At 49.5% G+C, this 26,756-nt stretch overlaps 3 protein-coding genes across 11 annotated transcripts; 1 reads left to right on the top strand and 2 right to left on the bottom strand.

The window, feature by feature from the left end:
* Positions 1–85: 85 nt before the first annotated feature.
* NEDD8 (NEDD8 ubiquitin like modifier) lies at positions 86–10,428 on the bottom strand. The gene is given in 4 exon segments (NM_001082212.1): positions 86–333; positions 825–907; positions 1,058–1,105; positions 10,378–10,428. Coding segments are annotated over 4 exon segments (246 nt in total). The 5' UTR covers positions 10,396–10,428; the 3' UTR covers positions 86–236.
* A 115-nt stretch (positions 10,429–10,543) lies between these two features.
* Positions 10,544–17,560, top strand: GMPR2 (guanosine monophosphate reductase 2). Of its 8 annotated transcripts, none has more exons than XM_089309842.1 (12): positions 10,776–10,975; positions 11,121–11,418; positions 11,550–11,669; positions 12,263–12,342; positions 13,302–13,323; positions 13,740–13,823; positions 13,932–14,105; positions 14,991–15,072; positions 15,164–15,270; positions 15,459–15,501; positions 16,159–16,318; positions 16,511–17,560. In XM_089309842.1, exons 7-12 carry the CDS (start codon positions 14,103–14,105, stop codon positions 16,698–16,700), a joined length of 585 nt encoding a protein of 194 aa, XP_089165968.1. In that variant the 5' UTR covers positions 10,776–10,975; positions 11,121–11,418; positions 11,550–11,669; positions 12,263–12,342; positions 13,302–13,323; positions 13,740–13,823; positions 13,932–14,102; the 3' UTR covers positions 16,701–17,560. The 8 variants fall into 8 exon arrangements, with proteins under 8 accessions (XP_008267658.1, XP_089165969.1, XP_008267659.1 ...); XM_089309845.1 differs by having other exon boundaries at positions 10,815–10,975; positions 11,305–11,418; XM_089309846.1 differs by having other exon boundaries at positions 10,823–10,975; positions 11,305–11,418; positions 13,305–13,323.
* On the bottom strand, positions 14,399–20,440 carry TINF2 (TERF1 interacting nuclear factor 2). 2 transcript variants are annotated; one of them, XM_008269435.5, is made up of 9 exons: positions 19,915–20,440; positions 19,670–19,774; positions 19,454–19,555; positions 19,275–19,382; positions 19,084–19,180; positions 18,276–18,738; positions 18,117–18,184; positions 17,928–18,019; positions 14,399–15,531 (listed from the first exon to the last, which is right to left on the bottom strand). In XM_008269435.5, the coding sequence occupies exons 1-9, from the start codon at positions 20,104–20,106 to the stop codon at positions 15,511–15,513; spliced, it is 1,248 nt and encodes a 415-aa protein (XP_008267657.3). In that variant the 5' UTR covers positions 20,107–20,440; the 3' UTR covers positions 14,399–15,510. The 2 variants fall into 2 exon arrangements, with proteins under 2 accessions (XP_008267657.3, XP_089165965.1); XM_089309839.1 differs by lacking the exons at positions 14,399–15,531; positions 17,928–18,019; positions 18,117–18,184 and having other exon boundaries at positions 18,272–18,738; positions 19,915–20,414.
* Between the last annotated feature and the right edge of the window lie 6,316 nt (positions 20,441–26,756).

The raw sequence follows: 26,756 nt of genomic DNA, 5'->3' as shown, positions 1-26,756 counted from the left end.
ACATAGCCATAAGAGAGGGAAGCACACAGGACTGCAAACTAAAACCCAACTGCCAGCAAGGGCCCTTTGGGCCAGGAACACTGCATCCTGGGGCCCTCACAGTCTCCCACCAGTAGACACACAAGACTGGGCATCCAGGGGACAGGGCAGTGGCTCTGGTGTCCCAGAGAGTGACAGAATATATGATGCTTCATTATGAGCGACAGGGTAAGGAGGTAAAATGGAGGAAGGGTCCATCACTGCCTAAGACCACCTCCTCCTCTCAGAGCCAACACCAGGTGGAGGACTGACCCACCAAGGATCTTGTAATCTGCTGCTGTCTTCTCATCATTCCTGCAGTACAAGGAGGTCCCCAAAAAACAAAACAAAGCAAGCATTAGAAATATCATCTGGAACAGGAGCTCTCAACTTCGGTTGCATAGATCTCTTGAGGGGCAGGTCTATGGACTTGCATGATAAAAAATTCCATCTTAATTTTTACTAACCCTTAATTGAAATTTAGGATTTCTTCATTTTAAATATAGATAAAACCCCAAAGTGTTATTAGCAAGATGAGGGACTTCCTGTGGCAGTTATTAGCCCGACCATTAGAAATTATTTAACGTATGAATAAAGCAGCACAAACTTGGATAATAGTATTTCAATGAGTTTCCTTCAAATTTCTGTTTTATCTTATGGGTAGAAAAAAAACTTATTCCGAGAAGGCGTTGACAGGCCAAAGGGCCCAAGGCACCAAAAAAAGAGGCAGGCCTGATTTACCCCAGTACCTGGCCCCTCCTAGTCTTCGCCTGACAATGTCATGCTCTCATTCTCCCATGACTCACATCTGTTTGCCACTGTAGATGAGCCGCTGCTGTTGGGGGGGGATGCCCTCTTTCTCCTCCACACGCTCCTTGATTCGCTCCACCTGCAGAGGGATAAGTAGTCAGGGACCGTCCAGGAGCAGGCCCGTGGAAGGAGTAAGGGCTACAAAGATACAATGAGGGTAAAAGGACCAAGTTCATAAGCACACTCAAACAAGTGCACACAGCAAGGAAGAGGCACTGGCATACATCACCTTGTCTGTGGGTTCAATGTCAATTTCAATCTCCTTTCCAGTCAGCGTCTGAAACAGGCAAAGGTTATTGTATATTATACAATTTGTCTTAGGTAGAACAACTTGACCGGCTTCAGGGAGCTGTCATCTTCTGAGAGATGCACACACACAGCACTGCTGCTTTGTGTTTCAGAAGACTGATTAGACCTGTACTCATCAAACATTTTCACACTGTGGACAATTCTGTTAGGTCACCTGCCCCTCCACCGCCCGCACCCAATCAGTGAGAATACTGGCAAGCTTTTGGATGATGTAGCAATGAGAGGGATCCTAAGGAACACACTCCTTCAAGTCATGAGAAAGACCGTGTTCTATTATGACTATCCATGTTAGAAATCAGCAGATAATCCAGCTAATTCCAGGCCATGTCAGAAATCACCTCTGACCAATTCTTAGGAATTCCACATTTCATGCTCCCATTTCTTCTCCAGACTTCTACCTAAATTCTACACTGCAGGGCTGACTTCTAACATAGGCAAAGGGCTGCTGATAGCCAAATATGACAATTATACTAATTGTACAGTTAAAAATGTCATGTTCCATCCATCTTGAAGCTCTATCCAGGGGCCGGCTTTGTGGTACAGTGGGTTAGGCTGCCGCCTGCCCCAGCTGCTCCATTTCTGATCCCGCTCCCTGCCAATGTGCCTGCGAAAGCAGCAGAAGATGGTTCAAGTCCTTAGGCTCCTGCACCCACTTGGTAGACCCAGATGGAGTTCCAGGCTCCTGGCTTCCTCCTGGCTCAGCCCCAGCCATTGTGGCCATTTGGGGAGTGAATCGGGATGGAAGACCTCTACCTACTCCCCAGCCCCTGTAACTGTACCTTTCAAATGAATAAATAAATCCTTAATTAATTAATTTGAAAGTCAGAGTTACATAGAGAGAGGAGAGGCAGAGAGAGAGGGAGGTGTCTTCCATCCAATGGTTCACTCCCCAATTGGCCACAATGGCCGGAGCTGCGCCGATCTGAAGCCAGGAGCCAGGAGCCTCTTCTGGATCTCCCACACAGGTGCAGGGGCCCAAGGATTTGGGCCATCCTCCACTACCTTCCCAGGCCATAATAGAGAGCTGCATCGGAAGTGCAGCAGCCAGGACCCAAACTGGCACCCATATGGGATGCTGGCACTCCAGGCCAGGGCATTAACCCTCTGCACCACAGTGCCAGCCCCAATCCTTAATTTTTTTTTTTTTTTTTTTAAAAAAAAGCTCTATCATCTTTAGTGATCCAAACCACAAATACACCATGCTCAGTCTAACTTCAGTCTAACTTACAGGCATTTCTTCTAATGTTTTTCTTGTCACCATGCCCTCCTCCACTCCTTCTCCAAGCCTTAAGAACCCTTTGTAAGATCTCCTGCAGAATGCCCAGACTTGTTCCAAATGCACTTTATCAACAACTACAGCTAGTCAAGTGTTAAACTCTCCAACTTACAATCCAGCTTTCTAAAGGCCAGAGACCACTGGATTCATCTTCATAATCCAATCACAAAAAGCACAGTGTTTGACATATAAGCAGTCAATATTCTGGAAGAGCTAAATACACTGACCGTCATGATATAGTTACAGCCAACATTTTTAAAGTTTTGTTTGTTTGTTTGTTTCTTGAGAGGCAGAGTTAGACAGTGAGAGAGAGAGAAAGGTCTTCCCTTCCATTGGTTCACTCCCCAAACGGCCGCTTTGGCCAGCTCTGCACTGATCCAAAGCCAGGAGCCTCCTCCTGGTCTCCCATGCGGGTGCAGGGCCCAAGCACCTGGGCCATCCTCCACTGCACTCCCAGGCCACAGCAGAGAGCTGGCCTGGAAGAGGAGCAACCGGGACAGAATCCGGCGCCCTGACCGGGACTAGAACCCGGGGTGCTGACGCCACAGTCGGAGGATTAGCCTAGTAAGCTGTGGCGCCGGCCTATTTGTTTGTTTTTTTGTGAGACAAATGAAGAGAGATCTTTCATCTGCTGGCTCACTTCCCACTCACAGCCAAGGCAGGGCTGAGCCAAAGCCAGGAGGCCAGACCTCAATCCTGGTCTCCACTCGGGTTGCAGGTACCCAAGTATTACACCATTTGCTGCCTCCCAGCTTGTACTAGCAGGAAGCCAGATCACCAGTGAGTACCCAGCATGGGAACCAGGCACTCTGATTTGGGATGCAGGTGGCTCAAGTAGAGATGTAACTGCTACATCAAATGCCAGCACCTCCTCCCAAGTATTTATTACTGTTCCCATTTTATAGGTGAGGAAAATAGCTCTTGGGCAGGTTATAAAGCATGCCTATGAAGTCAAAGTGGAGAGAGGTTCCAAACACAGACTTCCTAGCCCCAGAGCCTACACTCTGAGCTCTGTACTCTGCTGAGTCTAGGGTCTAGTACTGGGACCCAGTATAGACTCTTGCAGTAGCTCACAAAATATCATGATTTCTACCGATGAGATTCACACAGACCATCATGAAGAAAGGATTAAAACATTTCTCAGCAGGGCTGGCACTGTGGCGTAGAAGGTTAAGCCTCTAGGGGCCCGCTGCTGTGGCACAGGTTAATCCTAGCCTGCAGTGCCAGCATCCCAAATGGGCGCTGGTTCTAGTCCCAGCTGCTCCTCTTCTGATCTAGCTCCCTGCTATGGCCTTGGAAAGCAGTAGAAGATGGTTCAAGTCTTGGGCCCCTGAACCCACGTGGGAGACCTGGAAGAACCTCCTGGCTCCTGACTGGCTCAGCTCCAGCCACTGCAGCCATTTGGGGAGTGAACCAGTGGAAAGAAGACCTTTCTGTCTCTCCCTCTCACTGTCTGTAACTCTACCTTTCAAATAAATAAGTAAATAAAAAAATAAGAAGGTTAAAACCCTGCCTGCACTGCCAATATCCCATATGGGTGCTGATTCAAGTCATGGCTGCTCCACTTCCAATCTTGCTCCCTGCTAATGTGCCTGGGAAAGCAGTAGAAGATGGTCCAAGTACTTGGGCCCCTACACCCACATGGGAGACAGGCAAGCAGCTCTTGGCTTTAGCCTGGCCCAACCCCAACTGTTGTGGCCACTTGGAGAGTGCACTAGCAGATGGAAGATCTCTCTGTAACTCTGCCTTTCAAATAAATAAATTTTGAAAAAAAAAAAAAAAGAATTAAAAAATAAAAACATTTCTCAGCTACAAAAATGATTCACTCCTAGTATATTTCCAAAAATGCAAAAACAATACCTTTGTATTTACCTATTTGGATGCAAATCAATAAAAAATCACAATATGATTCTCAGGTTTCTATCCTAATCCATGCTGGTCTGTGTGAAGATTTTCACTAGTCTTTGGTAAAATGAGAAAAATAATAACAGAGATTTTCATAAAACTAAATGGTATCTTTTTACAAAATGACAGTGATACTATGTAGTATTTTATTTTTTAAAAGATTTCTTTATTTGAAAGGCAAAGTTAGAGGCAGAGAGAGTAAGAGAAAGAGGGATAGATTTTCCATCCACTGGTTCACTCCCCCATTGGCCGCAATGGTTGGAGCTAGGCCAAACTGAAGCCAGGGGCCAAGAGATTCTTCCGGGTCTCCCATGCGGGTGCAGGGGCCCAAGGACTTGAACCATCTTCTACTGCTTTCCCAGGCCATAGCAGAGGACTGAATCAAAAGTGAAGCAGCCAGGACTTGAACCGGGGCCCATGTGGGATGCCAGCACTGCAGGCCAGGGCTTTAACCTGCTGTGCCACAGTGCTGGCCCCTATATAGTAATTTTTTAAGGCCCTTGCCTGACAAAAAAAAGTTTACAATTCTGAGCTGTCCAAAGACTTTTCAACCAGGCATTTACATTTGTAACTTGGAGGGAAAACTTGGGCATATGTCCAAAGAGGCACATATGAGGTTTACTGTAGCATGTAGCAGCATTTGTAAAAGCAAAACACTAGAAATAGCTGAGTAATTACCATTAACAAGAACATTATTAGGCTATGTTGCATCCATAGAGTAAAATATTACACAACAGTTTATTCACTGATAAAGAAAGATCTAAGAATGTATAAATGTATAGATCTAAGAATGTGTAAATGGGGCAGGGCTGTGGTTTTGTGGGTTAAGCCACTGTCGCAGTGCCAGCATCCCATGTGAGTGCCGGTTCAGGTCCCAGGTGCTCTACTTCCTCCAGTCTCGCTCCCTACTACTGCACCTGGCAAAGCAGCAGAGGATGACCCAAGTGGTTGGGCCTTTGTGCCCATGTGGGAGACCCAGATGAAGCTCCTGGCTTCAGCCCAGCCTAGCCCCAGCCATTGCGGCCATTTGGAGTATGAACCAAGGGATGGAAGATCTCTCTCCTTTCTCTGTCTCTCCCTCTTTTCCTGTTACTCTAGACTTTCAAATAAGTAAATAAAGCTTAAAAAAAATAAAATGTATAATTATATCTAATTCTACATAAACACACATATATGCACAGAAATAAGAATTTAAAATATGAACATCTCATAATAATACTGATTATCTTTAAGAAGGGAGGCCGGCGCCGCAGCTCACTAGGCTAATCCTCCGCCTTGCGGCGCTGGCACACCGGGTTCTAGTCCCGGTTGGGGCGCCAGATTCTGTCCCGGTTGCCCCTCTTCCAGGCCAGCTCTCTGCTGTGGCCAGGGAAGTGCAGTGGAGGATGGCCCAAGCACTTGGGCCCTGCACCCCATGGGAGACCAGGATAAGTACCTGGCTCCTGCCATCGGATCAGCGCGGTGCGCCGGCCAACCAATAGCAAAGGAAGACCTTTCTCTCTGTCTCTCTCTCTGTCCACTCTGCCTATCAAAATAAAAAAAAAAAAAAAAAGAAGAAGAAGGGGAATAGGGCTGAGGGGAGACTATATCAATAGCAACTGCCCCTTTATCTGTACTATTAAAAATTTTTTACAAAAACATTCCTTTACCACATGAATCATAATATTCATTTTGATTTGATAATAAAAAATTAGTAAAAAAGTTTCTAAAAGGCAGCTTAGAGCTGCTCTCCCAAGAGTATGATGCTTGGATTTTATGACATTAAAAAATTATTGGCTTATAAAATCTAAAAAGGGTGCTTTGTTTCAAAAATTGACTGTGGAAGTCCATGGGTGCTTCCAGAGAGCAATCTGACAATATGGTGTCCCAGCAACAACACTTCTAACAATCACGATAATATCCCAAAATAGACCTACAAGGGCAGGCATTTGGCACAGTGGTTAAAACACCTGCATCCCATGGCCGGCGCCGCGGCTCACTAGGCTAATCCTCTGCCTCGCAGCGCCGGCACACCGGGTTCTAGTCCCGGTCGGGGCGCCAGATTCTGTCCCGGTTGCCCCTCTTCCAGGCCAGCTCTCTGCTGTGGCCAGGGAGTGCAGTGGAGGATGGCCCAAGTCCTTGGGCCCTGCACCCCATGGGAGACCAGGAGAAGCACCTGGCTCCTGCCATCGGATCAGTGCGGTACGCTGGCCGCTGTGGCCAGCGGCCATTGGAGGGTGAACCAACGGCAAAGGAAGACCTTTCTCTCTGTCTCTCTCTCTCACTGTCCACTCTGCCTGTCAAAAAATAAATAAATAAAATAAAGGCTGCAACTATACACTTATCTTAAAAAAAAAAAAAAAAAGACACCTGCATCCCATATCAGAGTGTCTGGATTTGAAGCCCAGCTCTGGCTTCTGACTCCAGCTTCCTGCTAATGTGCACCATGGGAGACCACAAGGATAACTCCAGTGGTTGAGTTCCTGCTGCACACAAGGCAGACCTGTTACTGAGTTCCCTGCTTCCAGCTTTGGTCCAGCTCAGAATTGGCCACCTGGAGACTTAACCAGTGGTAGGAGCACTGTCTCCTTTTCTGCCTCTCAAATAAAAGGGAAAAAAGTACCTATAGTCATCGCAGTCTTTTGATGCTGAAAAATTAGAGACAATCTAAGTAGCAAACAATTGGAGGTTAAATAAGTTATGGTGTAATCACAGGAGAAAATTACACAATCCTCAATGTTTAGAGTTAATAATTATTTGCAATATATTAACGATATACTGCCGGCGCCGCGGCTCACTAGGCTAATCCTCCACCTTGCGGCGCCGGCACACCGGGTTCTAGTCCCGGTTGGGGCACCGGATTCTGTCCCGGTTGCCCCTCTTCCAGGCCAGCTCTCTGCTGTGGCCTGGGAGTGCAGTGGAGGATGGCCCAAGTCCTTGGGCCCTGCACCCCATGGGAGACCAGGAGAAGCACCTGGCTCCTGGCTCCTGACTTCGGATAGGCGTGGTGCGCTGGCTGCAGCGGCCATTGGAGGGTGAACCAACGGCAAAAGGAAGACCTTTCTCTCTCTCTCTCTCTCACTGTCCACTCTGCCTGTTAAAAACACACACACACACACACACACACACACAATATACTGTAATTTGGGGCCGGCGTATGTCACAGTGGGTTAATGCCCTGGCCTGAAGCGCTGGCATCCCATATAGGCGCCGGTTCTAGTCCCAGCTGCTCCTCTTCCGATCCAGCTCTCTGCTATGGCCTGGGAAAGGAATAGAAGATGGCCCAAGTCCTTGGGCCCCTGCACCTGCACAGGAGACCCGGAAGAAGCTCCTGGATCCTGGCTTCAGATTGGCGCAGCTCCAGCTGTTGCAGCCAATTGGGGAGTGAACCATCGGATGGAAGACCTCTCTCTCTCTCTGCCTCTCCTCTCTCTGTCTAACTCTGACTTTCAAATAAATAAATAAATCTTTAAATATATATATATATACTGTAAATTTAAAAGAAAGCAAGTTATAGTACACACAGTATAATCCCAGTTTCATGCAAACAATAACAGACATGTGCACTTACATGCTTTCAAAGCCTGTAAGGAGACACGGAGATACACAGACACAGGCACGCGTGCGCACACACACACACACACACACGAACATATCTATACAAACATCAGTGATTTTATCTTGAGGAAAAGCAGCTTAAGGAAGACCTGTACACTATGGTTTCGTACACCACATCTTGGTCTAGACTGTACACTTTAGAGAAAGTATACTATTAGGAAAACCCAGCTGGAGGTGTAACAGAGAAGTTAAGACATGAATTAATGAGCCCCTAGATCACAATGTTAACGAGTAATGAGGATGTAAAGGAAAATCAAGTAGAAAGAGGTGTCACATAAAAACTAGTTCCTATAACAGAGCAATGACTCTTATTAAGAACTGTGCTGCAGATACCTGGCAGGTTGATGTGACCAGCATGAGATGGGTTTCAAGAAGATGGCTTACGACAGAAGATGAGGCACTTCATTGTAGACCCCAAAGGTGAGGTGACAAGAAAATATTTAAGTTAGGAAGGATTACAAAAGATACGGATTACAGAGGATTACAGAAAGATACAGAAGTCAGTTACAGAGACAAGAGCTGAAAAACGACTGATTTATAAAGGAACTCTAATAAAACCTATCATCTATATAGCAGCTAATCGACTGCTTTCATATATATTTAATATATAAAGAAATGCAGCAACAATAAAGCAAGAGATGGAGGACAGAGATCTGCTTGAAGGCAGAGAGTACTGCAGGAAAGGAGACAGGCAATTTTCCTTAGAACTACATCAAAACGGATTAAAAGGGGCAAAACGTAGTGCTAGTCAAAGGACAGCATCAGCATCTCCTGGGAGCACAACTGCTAAAAACGGAGCCCAAGACGGAGCCTCTCTTGCCCCCTCCACCCCCACTTCCACCCCCGACCCAGGATCAGAATCGGCATCTTAGCGAGACCCCAGGTTTTCCCACACACTCCAAAGTTTGAGAAAGTCCCCCTGGAGTTAACATGTCGGTAGGTTATGAAGTCAACTGAGAATAGAACGGAGAACCAGAGTGGCTCTCACACAGTAAGCTTTCTTGGTATAAGGATCACGAGTTAAAATGTGGGTTGAAGCTTTAAAGAAACACTTAACACAAGAATAATAGGTGCTGGCCTGTTAAGCTGTGGTCTGCTACACCGGCATCCCATATGAGCACTGTCTGGAGTCCTGGCTGCTCCACTTCTCATCCAGCTCTCTGCTAATGACCTGGAAAAGCAGCGGAGGATGGTCCAAGTGCTTGGGCCTCTGCACCCACGTGGGAGACCTGGATGAAGCTCCTGGCTCTCGGCTTCAGCCTAGCCCAGCCCTGGCCATTGCAGCCGTTTGAGGAACCAGCAGGATCTCTTTCTCCCTGTCTCTCCTTCTCTCTCTGTAACTCTGCCTTTCAATTTTCTAAATCTTCTAAAAAAAAGAATAATAATAACCTCTTCTTTGGACTAAGAAGACATGAGAGACCATAAACACCGAAAAGATAATAAAAGCATTAACCGGTGCTTCTCAAAATTCTGACAATGAACCACACTAAAGAATACAGCTGAATTAGCAACACCTATGTGTGTATAAATTCATATAAAATGAAAGAAATTTCTCAAAGCAGTACCCTTACCCAGAGGTATGCCCTAATATTTTCTATTTTTAGAAAATGTTGCTTGCAATTAGGGTCATTACACTGGTTTCAGGTTGCTATTAAAGGAATAAAAAACAACGACCTTCAATATGCTGTTGGTCTCAACCCTCAGCTAAGGAACGTCTAGGAGGCAGGGACATATGCTGAACTGATGAAATTATGATCGACTCAGCTATAAAAAGGCCAATCTGGTGTTGGACTGCATCAATCGTCAGTGGTTTTGTCTCTCTCTAAAGAGGAAAGAGCATCTAGGACTAATCAGGTTTGGAAACTGGGGAAGAATCACGAGAGGCTGAGACAGGGGATGAAGGAGATGAGGTTAGTACCAAAGACTAGGGCACCGGTAACTAACCTGCCTCAGTCAAGGAGTGAGGCTGCTCCATGTGCCCGGCTTTGGTTCCTGCAGGATGGCTGAGATACACCTTGGCAAAGGCTCATAGTCTAGCCCCGGAGATCCCCTGGGTCCCCCAGGCTAGCTGTGCTGGGAGAGGCAGGTAACCTGGGCATGAAGAACAGAGAGCCGAGCTTATTCCAGGGTCCGACAGACGGGAGAGTCAGCCTGCTGCTGGCCTTTCTCTACGACTGCGGGGGTCGAGTACGGGGAGACCTTGGACAAAAGCGGCCTCCTTCTGGGTTATGGGACAGTTCTGACGAGAAAGCAGGGACCCCCAGGGCCGTCAGATCGCGACAGGCCCAGCTCTCCAAGCCCTCCGGAGTCCCCCTAGTTCCCATAACCCCTCGCGCGCAACCCCGAGACTGTCAGCGCCCTCCAGGCACGGGAAAGGCGTGGTTTTTCTTCCCCGCTTCTCCCTAAGGCCCAGCGGCCAGCCCAGTACCACTGCGTCTTGGCAAGGCTGGAGGTGCTCCCACCTTCACTTTAATTAGCATCTTCTTCCCAGTTTGGGGCTGCACACGGATAAACTGCTGCTGCTACCGCTGCGGTCGCTGCTGCCACTCCCCGGCAATCCTCCTGTAGGAGTCACTTCTGCTTCCGGGTCACTGCCTGGCTCCACCCACTCCCCCCCTTCTTTCCTAGGGGTTCCCAAAAGGCTCAAGAATGCTCTCGCGTTTCGCTTCAGTGGCGTCGTAAATAAAAGAAGGCAGGCAGCTTGGTTACTGCAGAGATGACGCCTCCGCGAATCTGAGAGTTCCCAGCGAGCTTGGGCTAGCGGAAAGCTGGGGGCGGCACGAACTACCACTCCCATCATGCCCAGGGGCAGCCCACCGTTCCACTCTGGGAGTTGTAGTCCCCCGCCCCGCGGGTCCAACGGCGGCCTCGCTGTGCGAACTCTGTTACCCAGGAGGCCGCGCGTCCGCCGCCGAAGCTGGAATTCCTCGGTCAGTGGTTCTCGCCGTCAATTAGCGAAACCTGCTGGCTTGCCCACAAGGCTCCGCGGGGTCGCACGAGGCTAGTTGCTAAGCAGGGGGAACCTTTGGTCAACTGCCACCTGGGCCAAGGCAACAGGAAGTAAGTACCCCTATTCCGGAAGCGGGCGAGCCTCTTACTCCTAACTGCTGTTTGCAGGGGGCGGGAAAAGGAAGAGTAGTGGGCTAAGGAACGCACCCTCAGGATCGCTCACAACTCCTTCCCACTTCTTCCCCCCGGCGATCAGTTCCTGGAATGGAGACCGCGAGAGCCATCGCAGCCACGGGACGGGATGGGTCTGGCCGACAGGCCTCAGGGATCACACCTCGATCTAAACAAACTTAAGCGAGGAAAGAAATGGACCCTGCCGCCAGCCCCGACGGGGCGACGCGTTAGGTCCTTTGTGACTTTTCCTACCGTTCAGTCCTCAGAGTCGTTGCTACCCCGAGGACTCCGCCATGCCTCACATCGACAACGATGTGAAACTGGACTTCAAGGATGTCCTGTTGAGGCCCAAACGCAGCACCCTTAAGTCTCGAAGCGAGGTGAGCCGGCGTTTGTGCTTGCTCTTTCTTGACCCCAAGCTCAAGAAAACTGCCTGACATTTGTCGGAATGCCAGACATTTTGTTTGTTTTTGAGGCATGAAATGCTCAGTTTTCCGTTCATATTTTGCAGGTGGATCTCACAAGATCCTTTTCCTTTCGGAACTCAAAGCAGATGTACACTGGAGTCCCCATCATCGCGGCCAATATGGATACCGTGGGCACCTTTGAGATGGCCAAGGTTCTCTGTAAGGTAGGACTTTCCTTAAGCCTCCCCCGAATCCTGTCCGGTTAGCCCGTTAGCTGCAGGTATGTTTGCAGCCCCACCCACATCCCCAGTCAGCCCTCTGGCAATTAACAGGATGCTCCGTTTACTATTGTCTCTAGTGCTAAGGCTCTTTGATCTGACAAGCTCAAATAACTACCTGAAGTATGAGGTTCAAAGCCAAGTTTTGCCCTCAATTTTTTGGTATATGAACAGAATGTCCCCTTTGTTTTCCTGTCTAGCAGTGTATGCACCTTGCAGGCTTTCCCCACCAATCAGGTCAGCCCTTTCCAGTCACACAAATCCCTCCAGTTTCACCGCTGTTCACAACATCAAGTATTCAGTTAGTCCAGAAGCTAAAATAATTTGAGCGTTCAAAAATTCCTAACTAAAATAAAAACAAAGAGAAAAATTCCTAACTAGAATGTCTTAGAGAAAAGTAGTTGATTGTCTCTTATGTATATATATATATTGCATATATATATATATATATATATGAATGAATCTTCCTGTTCTTTAAGTCCTAGGTCCCTGGGAGTTTCTGGCATGTGCCTCAAATGGAATGTTTTTCTTGTATACAGGTTTTTCACTTTGAAAAGATCACTGGAAGATCTTGTTCCTGTCAGTAATATTACCTCCGTCTATCCTTGTAGCTGAGAAGGTAGATAGCCACCACCTACCTGCTCACTCTGAGGACATATGCACTCTGCTGGTTGATCCCTATAGCCCTGGATGGCGGATTCTGCTGCTGTTTGTGGCTCCATTAGCTTTGAGGACTTCATCTCCCTTTTTTACTGGTGTCTTTGTGGAATGTCTGTTATTTCTCTGAGCTTGACAGCTTTGTGGTTGTATTACTTTATTCCCATTGCCATTCACTAACTACTTAGGAATCCTGCTGCTGCCTGTTGTCTGCCTGCCCTGTCCAGTGGAGTTGGGGCATGAGTCTGATGGCAGAGTTAACAGACATGCTGTGAACTTTGGTGGGGTCTTAATGCTTCATTGAGATTGGCTCTCAGTATTACTGAATGGTAAGAGTTTATAGACAGAGACAGGTCTTAGTAGACAATAAAAAGGTTGGCCGCAAGCAGGCAGCTTTCCAAAGCCTGGTGTGTAAACAAATGTGTTCATCATGCCCACATTATGCCCGTGTATCTCCAAGGCTTGCCAGTCTTAGTGATTTTTCTTTATCAGCATGATGGTAGAGTGTTGCTACAAAAGCAGAATTCAGTGCCAGATTTAGCTCGTGTTGCTGATGATCCTTGAGTGAATATAGCACTTGCCTTGTTGCTGGCTGATACATGACTTCCTTGGGTTTGTCAGTTGCAAGGTTTGTGGTGTCTCAGCCAACTGCTGTCTCTTGTCTGTTGCATGTTTGCACTCCTAAAGCACAAATGCCAACATTCACAGTGGCTCCTGAATGCCTTTCTTACTGTATTAGGATACTGTTTACAATTTGTTGTTTAGAGAATATTATCATCTTTGAACATAACTGACTAAATGAAGTAGACTTGGTCCATGTCCCGGACAAGAAAATGTGTCCTTTTCTCCAGTAGAGATGGAGAAACGATCAGGTAGCATGGTTCTTTATTACTCTCATTAACCTTATGGTCTTACCTTCAGCAGGCATCTGGAGCTACTGCTGGTAAGTGAACCAACAGTAGATTAGTTAGTCTTAGATTCTCTGAAGAGGAGGGGCTGGGTCAGTAAAGACAAATGCTGGCTCCCTCTGCTTTCTCCATATCTAGTGCTTGTCCCCCTGCTCTAAAACAGTCTTTGTCACCTTTAAAGTCAGAGGCAGTATATGTGCTGATAGGTAAAATCTAATCTGGATGACTCAGTACTTTGTTGGGAAAATTTGATAAGCACTAGTTTATGATAATAAACCCTCAGGAATTTAGAGAGAGAATAATGGCTGAACTCAAGTCCCAAATCAACTGTTGGCTTCCAGTTGCTTTCCTTTAGAACTGTAGTCATTGTCTGTTTCAGAACAGTACAGAAGTCTATTTCTAGAAAAGCTCTCATCAGGTTTGCTCTGTCGATGGTTTTCTTTTTCTCCAGTTCTCCCTCTTCACTGCCGTCCATAAGCACTACAGGCTCGATCAGTGGCAAGAGTTTGCGAGCCAGAATCCCGACTGTCTTGAGGTAACACTGGGCCTATGCACTCCTTATCCCACTGTTTCAGGAATCATCTGGCTTCCCGGGGACCAACCCTCACCCTCCACCCAGCTAATGGCCCCATTTCTCTCACAGTATCTGGCTGCCAGCTCAGGCACAGGCTCTTCGGACTTTGAGCAGCTGGAACAGATCCTGGAAGCTATTCCCCAGGTGAAATACATCTGCCTGGATGTGGCCAATGGCTACTCTGAACACTTCGTTGAATTTGTGAAGGACGTACGGAAGCGCTTCCCCCAACACACCATCATGGTACGTTTTGTTATCCTGCCGCGGGTACCTTCCATTTCCACTTTTCTTGCTATGCCATTTTGTTATAGTTCATTTCTCCTTGGCTGTCTGATATTCCTAGTTCACATACTCATGTTACCGGATGATTGTTCAGAGCTCCAACTTAAAACGTGTTAACTGGTCAGTACAGTTTCTCTAACCATTAATTGATAAGTCTTTGTCCCTGACATCACCCATCAAATCACAATCGAACGTGGTTCATCCCTGTGGTACACATACATCTGCTCACTGAAATGGACATGTACGACATGGTATAAAAGGAGTCACATGGGAACTGTTTTATTTATTTTTTTTACAAGTGTAGGGGAGTGATGACAAGGCCTCATTTTCTTCACCACATTGAGGTGCATCTCTGCACTCTCCATCAAAAGTAGATACACCTGGGCAGATGGGATTTAACCTTCATCACCATGTCTTCCCCCTTTCCCTTGAAGCCAGTTCTATGACAGAACTATTTAAGGACATGATATGCTGGGGCCTCTTGGTGCGAAAGGGGAGACAGATAAGTCCCCTCTGTGTTTGGGCTAGTAGTTCCTTTTGCCTCACGCAGTGCTCCTCCCTGCCACCCTGTGTCTCCCTGCTGACTGAGGCCTTAAAGTGCATCTGGACTTCAGCAATAACAACATTGCTCACTTAATTCCCCTACTTCAGCTTGGTGCAGGGGGACAGATGGGAAGCAGGACCCTTCGAAGTGACTGGAGGCCCCCATAGAGCCCAGCACATTGGACCTAGGTACCCTGACTCTGTAATAATGTTGGAAGGCTCTGGTTCAGGCATACTACATAGGAGAATGCACAACCTCCCTTCATTTCTGACCCTAAGGATGCTCTTTTTGATCTGTCTCAGGCGGGGAATGTAGTAACAGGAGAGATGGTGGAAGAACTAATCCTCTCTGGGGCTGATATCATCAAAGTAGGAATTGGGCCAGGTAAGCTGGTTTGTTGGTGCCCTTTTCCAGCCCTTTGGTGGCAAACACCTTTGGGATATTTCACTCCCATCTTTTGTTGTGTTCATCCCAGGTTCTGTGTGTACTACCCGGAAGAAAACTGGAGTAGGCTATCCCCAGCTCAGTGCAGTGATGGAGTGTGCAGATGCTGCTCATGGCCTCAAAGGCCACATCATCTCAGTAAGGCCCAGGGGCAGGGCAGGGTGTGAGGCTGCCACACAACTGGCATTCCTGCAGGATACGGAGGCTGGAGTAGAGATGGAACAGGACTCTCGGGTCCCTGGCAGCTCTGAGCTGGACGGTTGGGACATTGCCAAGAGGGCTTGGGAAGTCCATGCTGTCTCCTCACAGTGCTCCTTACTTTGCAGGACGGAGGCTGCAGCTGTCCTGGAGATGTGGCCAAGGCTTTCGGTAAGGAGGTTAGCAGGGCGCAGAAGGATCCTGTAGAAGAGCATGAATTATTTCTGAGGGTCTGAGGGTATAGGCTCAGGCTGGGAAAGGCTCGGGAAGCCATTTCCTTTCTTTCATATTGTGAACTAATAACCCAGAGCCTGTGGGTGTCAACTGGGGCAAGCCAGCAGGGGAGATCTGCAGACTGGGACTCATGGGCCAGTGCCATCTGCATTATCTGCTGGCTGCTGGACAATGTAGATTGGTGAGCTTTACCCATAAAATCACTCCAAGGAATGGGGTTGCAAGCCTGCATTTTTTTATAGCTTCCTGGGTAACCCTTACATTAAAGTGGGAGATCTTTGCCCTTGGGATACTTCGAAGCAAGTCTTATTCAGCTGGGCACAATAAAATGAAATGACCAGAAGATGGCAAAAGTAGCAGAAAGAGCAAAAGCCAAGTGGGGAATCTCCAGAGGCGCTTCTGAAAGTCTTGGAAAACCAGATCTACTGAGGAGTAGCAGCCAGAGCAGACTAGGCCTGTGTAGACTGTGGGAACAGAACCAAGAAATGCTGGCTTCATTGTCAGGACTGAGAGTTTGGTGTGAGTTGCTTTTGAGTGTGGCCAGGTGGCACCCTAGCCAGATTCATCTCTCGTCTCCCTCCTGGATGCTGGCAGGAGCAGGGGCTGATTTCGTGATGCTGGGCGGCATGCTGGCTGGGCACAGCGAGTCAGGGGGTGAGCTCATCGAGAGGGATGGCAAGAAGTACAAGCTCTTCTACGGCATGAGCTCCGAAATGGCCATGAAGAAGTATGCCGGGGGCGTGGCTGAATACAGGTATGTGTTCAGGCCAGGAGCTGAGGGTGCTTGGAGAACATGACCATGTGATGTGGTGGCACAACACATGGCTGCTGGGAGATGGATGCTGTCGTTCTTGGGATTAAAATGGTAAACCAGACCTAAATGCTAGAGAATCACTGGACTGAGGGAATCCAGGTGGAGAAAGTAATTAGTTTTTCCTATTCCAAGGGCCTCAGAGGGAAAGACAGTGGAAGTCCCATTTAAAGGGGATGTGGAACATACCATCCGAGACATCTTAGGAGGGATCCGCTCAACGTGTACCTACGTGGGAGCAGCCAAGCTGAAGGAGTTGAGCCGGAGAACTACCTTCATCCGAGTCACCCAGCAGATGAATCCTATCTTCAGTGATGAGCACTAGACCTGAGCACCTCTGGTCCACCAGGGCACTGGCACTCTACCAGGGACCTCCCGGGTCAACTCCTTCCCGATCCCAGCTGCTGTGCCTATGTATTAACTCGTCATTTCCTAGCATCTCGCTCCTGAGGGCTCCTGCGGTAACTATACTTCTCTCTCTGCACACATGAAATACCCAGGGCACTCAACACTGGGGAGGAAGCAAGGAAGAAGACAGTCTGAGAAAATGAAGTCAGATAATCAAATGGGAATCTGGGGACCCAGCGTCCTCAAGATTACTAAAAAGAACTGACACTGACTGATAGATGAATGTTTTATATGGCCTTGGTCTGGCAGAGGCAGGCTTTCAGAATCATGACATGTTAATGAGCTTCATTAAATGGGACCTTCGCATATCTAAAACACAAAAGTGTTAACATATTTGAAATACCTCAATAAAGAGACCCCATCAACTGCAGAGATGCTGGGCTTTCTGCATAAGGCTGGCATCTTGGTGCAGCTCCAGGGAGAGTGGAAGTGGAGCTGGCACTGACCGGGGGGTCAAGGACAAGGAGCACTGTTATCTCCATTCCAGTGCCACCTCCGGATAACTGGCAGCAGTGGGAATTTACAAAGTACACTCTGGCGTTAGGACGTATATATATTTTTCAGAACAGCAAAAGGACATTTCTTCTGGGCTCTCAACCATGGTTGAGAAGGGCTCTTCTGGACACATCTGAACACTTCCCATGGAAGTAAAAAAGCAAAGAGATTGTTCCAGCTCTGGAGAATCTGGTTGTGTTTCTAAGCAATGACCCTATGCTGGCTTATTCCCCTCCCTCTCATCCAGACGATGTTCTAATAAATGCAAAGTTTAATGATCAAGCAGGACACAGTATTTTTTAGCAATGTAGTTGGGTTACCTGAACCCAGGCTTCTACTTCATTCCCACTAAGTGGCTTGCAGGCCTGAGGAGGCAGCAAATGGACAGAGTACAGAGACCATCTCAGTGCTATCATGGGTCTGGAGCTGTCTACGCATCAGGGGGAGGGGCAGGCATGGTGCTGGGGCCAGAAGAGGGGAAGTATTCACAGAAGGTGGGGATCAAAGTGTCAAATAGTGTTCTGATAGTGTTCCAGAGACTCCTGTAGAGAAGCGGGGTGGGGAGGTCCCTAAGCCCTCTACATTCCGGAGCATGTGAGTCTGTCTGGTTCTGCCAACCCCCTTCCCCAGCTGTCTGCTGCCTACTCACCTGTCTGTCTTTCTGGCTGTTTTCTTCCTCATCGGAGTCCAAAACCAAGTCCCCTATGGTAATGACGGAGCTGCACACAGATGGAGGACACACTGCAGGAAGGAAAGCATTACCAATCAGACTACTGGTGAACACGCACTTCAAGGTTCCCAAGAACTGCCCAGTCCGGTCCTGAGTCAGAATCCCTACCTGGCTTCCTGGCCCTAGGTGGTGATAACGCTAGTCTCAGGGGGTCTCTGTAGCAGTCCAGGCAATTCCTGAAGTGGGAACAAGCAAAGAGGACAGGGTGAAGGGGAAGCAGGCTAAGAATGTGCTCCTCAGAGGAAGAAGCATCTCTGTTCCACTCACTCTTTTTGCTCTGAGCCAGGGACATCGTCTGGGTTCTCCTTCAGAGACCTTTTCCCCAGTGTGTGGGAAGGACTCTTAGACTTCCCATTGGAAGCTGTTCCTGAGCCCGTGGCACCTGCTGGATCTTCTGTGAGTACCCCACATTCTTCCCTGTTTCCAGGCTTGGATCCGACCTGGGTTGCTGAGCCCAGGTTCCTAAATGGAAACAGCATGACGGTGGGGCGCTCCTTATGGCCTCCCTTGGCAGGTGCCCATCGGGACTGGATTCTTCGCCGCCCTAGAGGGGCCAGATTGAAATGATGGCCCGCTAAAGGTTCTGGATGCTTCCTAGATGCTGGTCCTTGAGGAAGGCATGGACCAGGCTTGGCTTTTGGCAGAGGAGTGTGGAGTGCTGCAGGTCTTGGTTGCTGAGGAGGGTTCTGCTCCACGGGCTCTGTCAGGTTCAGTGAGTCGACAGAACACTCTGGAAGAGAAAATGAGACTCCTTGTGAAGAGAACAGTAACAATAAGTCTGGTTTCTTGTGCTTTAGGCCAGGGGTGGGGGACTTCTGGCCCATGGGCTGTATAAGGTCCACAGAGTCACTCAGTCTGGCATTGCCAAGGCATCTGCAGTTAGGACTCAGGGTTCAGTATATCTGTAGCAGACTAATTTTTAAGTTGATCATTTTGTATGGCCTGGAATGATGTTATAAATATTTAAATGGCCTTGGAAAAAATACGGTGTCCCATCCCTGCTTTAGGCCCATGTTTTAATCCCCTGATAATCCCTACACCCCAAACTCCTAGCTCCCTCAGATGGCCCTTGTACCTGAAAGTGTCCACCCCATGTCCTCACTGTATTGGCGCAAGGCAAGACAGGAGGTGACAGAAATTCCAGGCTGCAGCCAATTCAGTATATTCTGAAGCTGTGGGCAGGGGGAGAGAGAGATGCAGATGACGATGACCATTGGTGACACCACCTCCCCACCCTCTGCCCTGGAGCATCTGCCCCGACAACACCTGCTGCGCCTGCAGTGGAGGCAGTGCCTTTTCCAGCTGACACAAGTACTCAAAAAACAGCTTTTCCATGGCCACCAGAAAGGGTTCCCCATACTCCTGTGCAAGTTCCTGCAGAGGGGAAGGCAGCAGGTCAGAGGCGGCTTAGAGGGCCTAACAGCCTCCAAAGCAGCCAGTCTCACCTGCAGCTTGGAGGCCAAATCCCCCGGGGCCTCCGACAGTTGCTTCACCTGCTGGCAAAAAGTTTCCTGCGCCTCCAAAATCTTCCTCAAATCTTGCTTTGTCTGTTGGGGAATGAAGCCAAGTTAGAGGCCTCAGGGCCCGGGGGCTGGAAGGGGGGGCAGCACTTGTCGCACCAAGTGTACCCGGAATTGGGGCTTGTCCCGCCTGCTACTCACAGCTTTGGGGTCCCTCACTACAGGTCCGGACTCTGGGAAGTGGTCGTTCAGGGCGTTCAGGACCTGCTCCCACGGCCGGCCCTGCAGGATCAGCTCCACCACCACCTGCACAATACTCAACTAAGACTCCCCGTTTGGGGGCGAGCTACCCTTGCCAACAGGTCTCACCCCCAAGCTGTCGTGTCAGGACCTTGCATCCCCACCCTTTCTCCTATTCTCTTTCCAGGTCCTATTCGCTCCAATACCTTAGCTTTTAGGCCTATACACAGGCGCGCATGGTGCAGGTAGCGAACCAAACCCGGGGCGGCCGCGCGCAGGGTCCGAAGAAACTCCAGTACTCGCGGAAAATGCTCTACGCGGCGTCCGCGCACAACTTGCCAGCTGGCTGCCGCAGCGAAGCGCAGAGTGCCGGGGCCGGCTCCCAGAGGCGTGTCCATGGCCGCGGGTCTCCGCCCTGGGGCGGGCCCTTCGGGTTCCTTCCACCGAGGCCAGGCCGCCCGGTCCCTCCTAAGGGCGGGGTTTCCGGCGGCCCTCCGTGCTTCGCCGTGTCCGGATGCTTGGCGGGGCGACTCAGCGCTCTTGTCTGGGCCGCCGGGGTGCTGAGGACCCACTCCCAGCCCGGGCTACAGCCCGAATGCAGGAGCAGGCCGTCTCCCGCGGCACCAAGCCGCTCAGCTTTAAACGCCACAGTTGCCTCGAACCTGAGGGTACCTCACTTCCGGCTCTGGGACTGGTTGCCCTTCCTGGAAAAGGGCAACAAGAGAGGACCAATGGGCAGCCAGGCAGAGGGAAATGTGACCGTGCGTCACAAGGCCACGCCCCCGCAGATCCGGCGCCTCTCGGGCTCTACGCGCGGCCTGCGGTCGCAGCTGTTTTCCTTCTGAGGCGGCTCATCCTGGGCCCTTCTGGCCTCTACGCTGCTTGCCAGGGCCAAAAAACAGTCCTTTGGCTTCTCTGAGGCTCGGCTTCCTGGCCCGTGAAGTGGGGGTCGTGTCACGTCCTTCCATCAGCTTCGCCCGTTTTGAAATACGTAGGGTTCCTGTCTGCGAAGCCTTCTCCAGCGAGCTCTCGCTTCCAGTCAGAATTCCACAGCCCCTCTTACCAGAGGAGGGCGCTCGCTTTTTAGAAATAAAAGTTTAAAAAGAGGCATCCGTTTGCTAGCTTGGCTTTCTCGGGATGGTAGAATTATAATTTCTTGTGGTGTTTCTGTTTTTGTTTTTTTTTGTGTGTTTTTGTGATGTCTTTTTTGTATCCTGTAACTAAAATAAATTCAAAAAGTAGATAGACTTCCGGTCCCCGTCTCTCTCTCTCTCTCTCTTTTTTTTTTTTTTTTTTTTTGACAGGCAGAGTGGACAGTGAGAGAGAGAGACAGAGAGAAAGGCCTTCCTTTACCGTTGGTTCACCCGCCAATGGCCCCTGCGGCCGGCGCACCGCACTGATCCGAAGGCAGGACCCAGGTACTTATCCTGGTCTCCCATGCAGGTGCAGGGCCCAAGCACTTGGGCCATCCTCCACTGCACTCCCGGGCCACAGCAGAGAGCTGGCCTGGAAGAGGGGCAACCGGGACAGAATCCGGCGCCCCAACCAGGACTAGAACCCGGTGTGCCGGCGCCGCAAGGTGGAGGATTAGCCTAGTGAGCCGTGGCGCGGGTCTTTTCCATATTTCTGTTGTACGATTAGCTGAAGCCAGCCCCCTAATGTGGTTGACTTTTGTTTGTCTGCTGATTGTCTTGCCTTGTCCCTCTTATTTCCATCACGAAGCCCAGAACTTGGCACATGGGGCGCACTCTTTAGCCGTTGACCGGGTCAGTTGCCTGCCTTGGCTACCTTGTAGGGATGTAGTGACACTGCCATTTCCTCGGGCCATCTCTTCCATTGCCAGACAATGGTCTCCACCCCAAGGCAGTCTTGAGCTGATTCACCTTCAACTGCAAATTGGGACACCTAGTCCCAAAGTACCCCAAGTTACACATGTGTAAAACTCTAGTTATCTTCCATTTTTCCTTCATTTATTTCTTCCCTGACAGTCTTCCTTTAAAAAAATTATTTATTTGAAAGACAGAGTGCCAGAGAGAGGGAGAAACAGAGAGACACAGAGAGAGGTCTTCCATCTGCTGATTCACCCCCCAAATGGCCACAATAGCCAGGGCTAGGTCAAAGCCAGGAACTGCATTTGGGTGAGCAGCAGGCGCCCAAGCACATGGGCCATCTTCTGCCTTCCCAGGCACATTAGCGGGGAGCTGGAATGGAAATGCAGAAGCAGAGACTCAGAGCCCCTGGTTTGCGCTTAACTCATAGTAGGAGCTCAATGTGTTTATTTCTTCCCAGCTCTTTGGAGGAAAATATTGCTCCCAATTTTGCCTTTTTGAGCTCTAATAAATAAAGGGAGAAGAGCCAAATGAATGAATGCGAGGCAAATTACAAAGTTTTAGAAAAGTTTGACTCTCGGGGCCGGCGTTCTGGTATAGTGGGTCAAACCGCCACCTGCAGTGCCAGCATCCCATATGGGCACCAGTTGTAGTCCCAGCTGCTCCATTTCCAATCCAGCTCTCTGCTACGGCCTGGGAAAGGAATAGAAGATGGCCCAAGGCCTTGGGCCCTGCACCTGCGTGGGAGACCCGGAAGAAGCTCCTGGCTTCGGATCGGTGCAGCTCTGGCCGTTGCAGCCAACTGGGGAGTGAACCAGTGGATCGAAGACCTCTCTCTCTCTGCCTCTCCTTCTCTCTCTGTGTAACTCTGACTTTCAAGTAAATGAATAGATCTTTAAAAAAGAAAAGTTTAACTCTCACAGTAGCAATCCCAAGAGAAAAGAGATAATGTTGCATTGTTATTTAATCTTCCAGGAACTTACTTTAAAGTAAAATGTATCAATAGTATTTATTTTTTTAAAGGTTAACAGTAGTTTTAATATAGTTAGTACACACTAAAAATGAAGACAGCAATTTTTGGTTAGAATGAACACAGATTTACCAGCTTGAAAGATGATTATGATAGCTCTATTTGTAATGGCTGAACATGGAGAACCTTGCTGTTTGTCATAGCGATACATTCAATTTCCAGGATGATTAGCATAGATCAGATAAATCATGTCATATCTATGTGACAGACTTTGTTCATTTGCTGTTAAAACTGAAGTGAGGGGCCGGCGCCGCGGCTCACTAGGCTAATCCTCCGCCTAGCGGTGCCGGCACACCGGGTTCTAGTCCCGGTCGGGGCGCCGGATTCTGTCTCGGTTGCCCCTCTTCCAGGCCAGCTCTCTGCTGTGGCCAGGGAGTGCAGTGGAGGATGGCCCAGGTGCTTGGGCCCTGCACCCCATGGGAGACCAGGAAAAGCACCTGGCTCCTGGCTCCTGCCATCGGATCAGCGCGGTGCGCCGGCCGCAGCGCGCCGGCCGCGGCGGCCATTGGAGGGTGAACCAACGGTAAAGGAAGGCCTTTCTCTCTGTCTCTCTCTCTCACTGTCCACTCTGCCTGTCAAAAAAAAAAAAAAAAAAAAAAAAAAAAAAAAAAAAAAAAAAACTGAAGTGAGGGCTGGGTGTTTGGCAGACTGGTTAAGACGCCACCTGGGATGCCCTCTTCCCAACTGGGAGTGCTTGGGTTTGAATTCCAGCTCTAACTCTCAATCCCAGCTGCCTGCCGTGGCTGCACACTCTGTAACGCAGTAGCTGATGGCTCAAGTCCCTGGAACTCTGCCATCCATGTGGAAGACCCAGGCTGAGTTCTCAGCTTCTGGCTTTGATTGACCTGCCTCAGCTCCAGCTGTTGCGGGCATTTGGGGAGTGAGCCAGCAGAGAGATCTTTCCCCCTCTTGTCTGTCTCTGTCTCTCAGCCTCTCAAACAAATAAAATAAATAATACATAATTTTTTAAAAAACAAGCACAACCGCTAGAGTTGTTTAGTCCATTAACTCAAGAAACATAAGTCACATCTTGTAAATTCCCTTTTTGAAGATTTTTTTAAAAAGATTTTATTTATTTATTTGAGAGGTAGAGTTACAGACAGAGAGAAAAGTCTCCCATCTGCTGGTTCACTCCCCAAATGACCGCAATGACCAGAGCTGGGCTGATCCAAACCCAAGAGCCAGGAGCTTCTTTTGGGTCTCCCATGGGTGCAGGGGCCCAGGCACGTGGACCATCTTCCACTGCTTTCCCAGGCCATAAGCAGAGGGGCAGCCAGGACACAAACCAGCACCCATATGGAATGCTGGCACTGCGGGTGGAGGCTTAGCCGGCTATGCCACAGCGTCGGCCCCGTAAATTGCTGCTTTTAAGTTTGTGAGTAGTAAACATGCACTGTGCACCGGTATGCTAGGCCACGTTCTAGGCCCTGGGACATGGTGTGAACAAGACAGGTGGGAGTCTCATCTCTTTGCAGCTCACATTTGAGAGAGAGGAGACAGGAACCAATAAATACATGAATACATTAACATTGTGCTTTGGAGGACACTCAACAAAGCGATGTGCTAAGGAGAATGGGAGGCAGGGAAAGTAACCAAATTGGGTGGTCCCAGGAAGCCTCCCAGAGGAAGTGACATTTGAACCAAGACCTGAATGGCAGGAGGGGCTGGCCACAGACCTGCGGGAAGAGAGCTCCTTCCAGAAGGGGCAGATGCCAAGCCACCGGCCCAAGGTTGCAGAGTTTGAGAAGTGGAAGCGCCACTTGACTGGAGCAGCCCGAGCCAGGGGCATGTAGTGCAGATGACCATGGCAGAGTCTGTAGGAGCCCAGGAGGTCAGGGTAGGATTTTGAATGATTCCAAGGGCACCAGGAAGGCCCTGGAAGGTTCGAAGGAGGTGAGTAGCAGGGTTTATGGTTTAGGAAGAGTGCTGGCTGTGCAGAAAGTGGGTAATATTCAAGGGTAAGAGTGGAAAGCCACCAGGGGCTACGGCAGTCCTGTCAGAAGGGCACAGGGCAGCAGTGAGGCTGGAGAGCACAAAGAAGCTGGTGTGTTTTAGAGGCAGAGCTGAGGGGGTGTGCTGATGGCTTGGATATTAGAGGGGAGAAAAGGGACGAGTGAAGAGTGACTTATGGCCGGCGCCGCAGCTTAATAGGCTAATCCTCCACCTAGCAGCACTGGCACACCGGGTGCTAGTCCTGGTCAGGGCGCCGGATTCTGTCCCGGTTGCCCCTCTTCCAGGCCAGCTCTCTGCTGTGGCCTGGGAGTGCAGTGGAGGTTGGCCCAGGTACTTGGGCCCTGCACCCTATGGGAGACCAGGATAAGTACCTGGCTCCTGCCATCGGATCAGCGCGGTGTGCCGGCCACAGCACGCGGCGGCCATTGGAGGGTGAACCAACGGCAAAGGAAGACCTTTCTCTCTCTCTCACTGTCCACTCTGCCTTCAAAAAAAAAAAAAAAAAAAAAAAAGTGACTTACGTGCTTTTGGCTTGAGCAATGGGTCGTTATGGTAACACTGAGGTGGGGAAAATGAGGGGAAGAACAGTTTGGGGTTGGACTTAAGAGCTCTGTGGGGGGCTGGCACTGTGCGCAGCGGGTTAAAGCCCTGGCCTGAAGCACCGGCATCCCATATGGGCACCAGTTCTAGTCCCGGATGCTCCTCTTCTGATCCAGCTCTCTGCTACAGCCTGGGAAAGCAGTAGAAGATGGTCCAGGTCCTTGGGCCCCCGCACCCACGTGGGAGACCCGGAAGAAACTCCTGGCTCCTGACTTTGGATCGGCATAGCTCTGGCCGTTGCAACCATCTGGGGAGTGAACCAGCGGATGAAAGACCTCTCTTTCTGTCTCTACCTCTCTCTGTAACTCTGTCTTTCAAATAAATAAAATAAATATTAAAAAAAAAAAAAAGAGCTCTGTGGACCACTCCAGGCTTAGGCTGAGGAGCCAGAACGCCCAGTCCCACTCTATTCTAAATTGGTACATGACTTCAAAGCACCCAACACCTGTGCCTCCATTTCTTCATCAGCAGAGGGGGCATAAAAGGCCTCCTCTATGAAGTGATCATGAATTTGACATGGGTTATTATGGGTAGATCTATACCCACACTCTTCTTTACTCAGAAGTTAGCCAGTATTTTTTTGTTTGTTTGTTTGTTTGCAGGCTCACACCCCCAAATACCTACAACAGCCAGGAGCTGGGCCAGGCCAAACTCAGAACTCCAGCCTGGTCTCCCACATGGGTGGCAGGGATGCAAGTACTTGAGCCATCAACCCACTGCCTTCCATGGTGCACACTAGCAGGGAGCTGGAACGGGGCGCAGAGCTGGGACTTGAGCCCAGCCTCTCCTATACGGGACGCAGGTCTCCTAAGTGGTAGCCTGAACCGCTGTGCCACAACACCTGCTCACCCCCTGGCAAGTATTTCTATGGGTTAATGTCTAAGGATGTGACCAAGAACAAATCAGAGGACACTCACTGCTCCTGCGTTGATGTTAGTTGAGGGAGGGGAAGCACAGTAAACAAACAGTGAACATATTTAATTTGTTGGATGGGGATGGATGCTTTGGAGGGAAAAGTGTAATAAAGAGTGAAGCAGGTTGCAATTTAAAATAGGTTGGTGATAGAAGGCCTTACTAAGATAGTGACACTGGAGGAGGAGGGCACTTGTGCAGATGAAGAGTGTACCAGGCAGGGAAGACAGCAAGTGCAAAGGCCCTGAGGTGGGAGTGGGTGTGAAGGGCTCAAGAAACACCAAGAGAGGTAGGAGACAGTGAGCCGGGGTAGGGGACAAATGGAAGGAAGAGCAGCCCTGAAGGTCAGAGCCTCAGGGAGGGCCATGGCTGCTCTTTAACCCGAGGGAGGGGTCAGAGGATTGGGTGTGAGCTGGTCAGCAACGTGACCTGATCTTGAAAAACTCCACTCTGGGGCTGGCACTGTGGTGCAGCAGGTTGAGCCGTGGCCTGCACCACCAGCATCCCATATAAGCACCAGGTTAGCTCCCTGCTAATGCACCTGGGAAGACAGCAGATGACAGCCCAAGCCCTTGGGTCCCTGCCACTCCTGTGGGAGACACGGATGGATTCCAGCCTCCTGGGTTCTGTCTGGCCCAGACCTTGCCATTGCAGCCATTTGGAGGAGTGAACCGAACCAGACAATGGACTATTTCTCTCTCTCTCCCTCTCTGTTGCTTTGCCA

The sequence above is a fragment of the Oryctolagus cuniculus genome, chromosome 12, assembly GCF_051225735.1.
Source record: "Oryctolagus cuniculus isolate XC-2025 breed Fujian yellow rabbit chromosome 12, ASM5122573v1, whole genome shotgun sequence".
Classification (NCBI taxonomy): domain Eukaryota; kingdom Metazoa; phylum Chordata; class Mammalia; order Lagomorpha; family Leporidae; genus Oryctolagus; species Oryctolagus cuniculus.
This window is presented reverse-complemented; position numbering and strand designations above follow the sequence as displayed.

Bases quoted from the DNA above. Each gene is read 5' to 3' on its own strand.
- GMPR2 (XM_008269436.5), top strand. From the start codon at position 11,332: ATGCCTCACATCGACAACGATGTGAAACTGGACTTCAAGGATGTCCTG. The intron at 11,419-11,549 runs GTGAGCCGGCGT...CATATTTTGCAG, and splicing joins CCCTTAAGTCTCGAAGCGAG to GTGGATCTCACAAGATCCTT. The intron at 15,073-15,163 runs GTAAGCTGGTTT...TGTTCATCCCAG, and splicing joins CAAAGTAGGAATTGGGCCAG to GTTCTGTGTGTACTACCCGG.
- TINF2 (XM_008269435.5), bottom strand. From the start codon at position 20,106: ATGGACACGCCTCTGGGAGCCGGCCCCGGCACTCTGCGCTTCGCTGCG. The intron at 19,383-19,453 runs GTGAGACTGGCT...TCCCCTCTGCAG, and splicing joins ATTTGGCCTCCAAGCTGCAG to GAACTTGCACAGGAGTATGG. The intron at 19,181-19,274 runs GTGTTGTCGGGG...CCCTGCCCACAG, and splicing joins CTCCACTGCAGGCGCAGCAG to CTTCAGAATATACTGAATTG.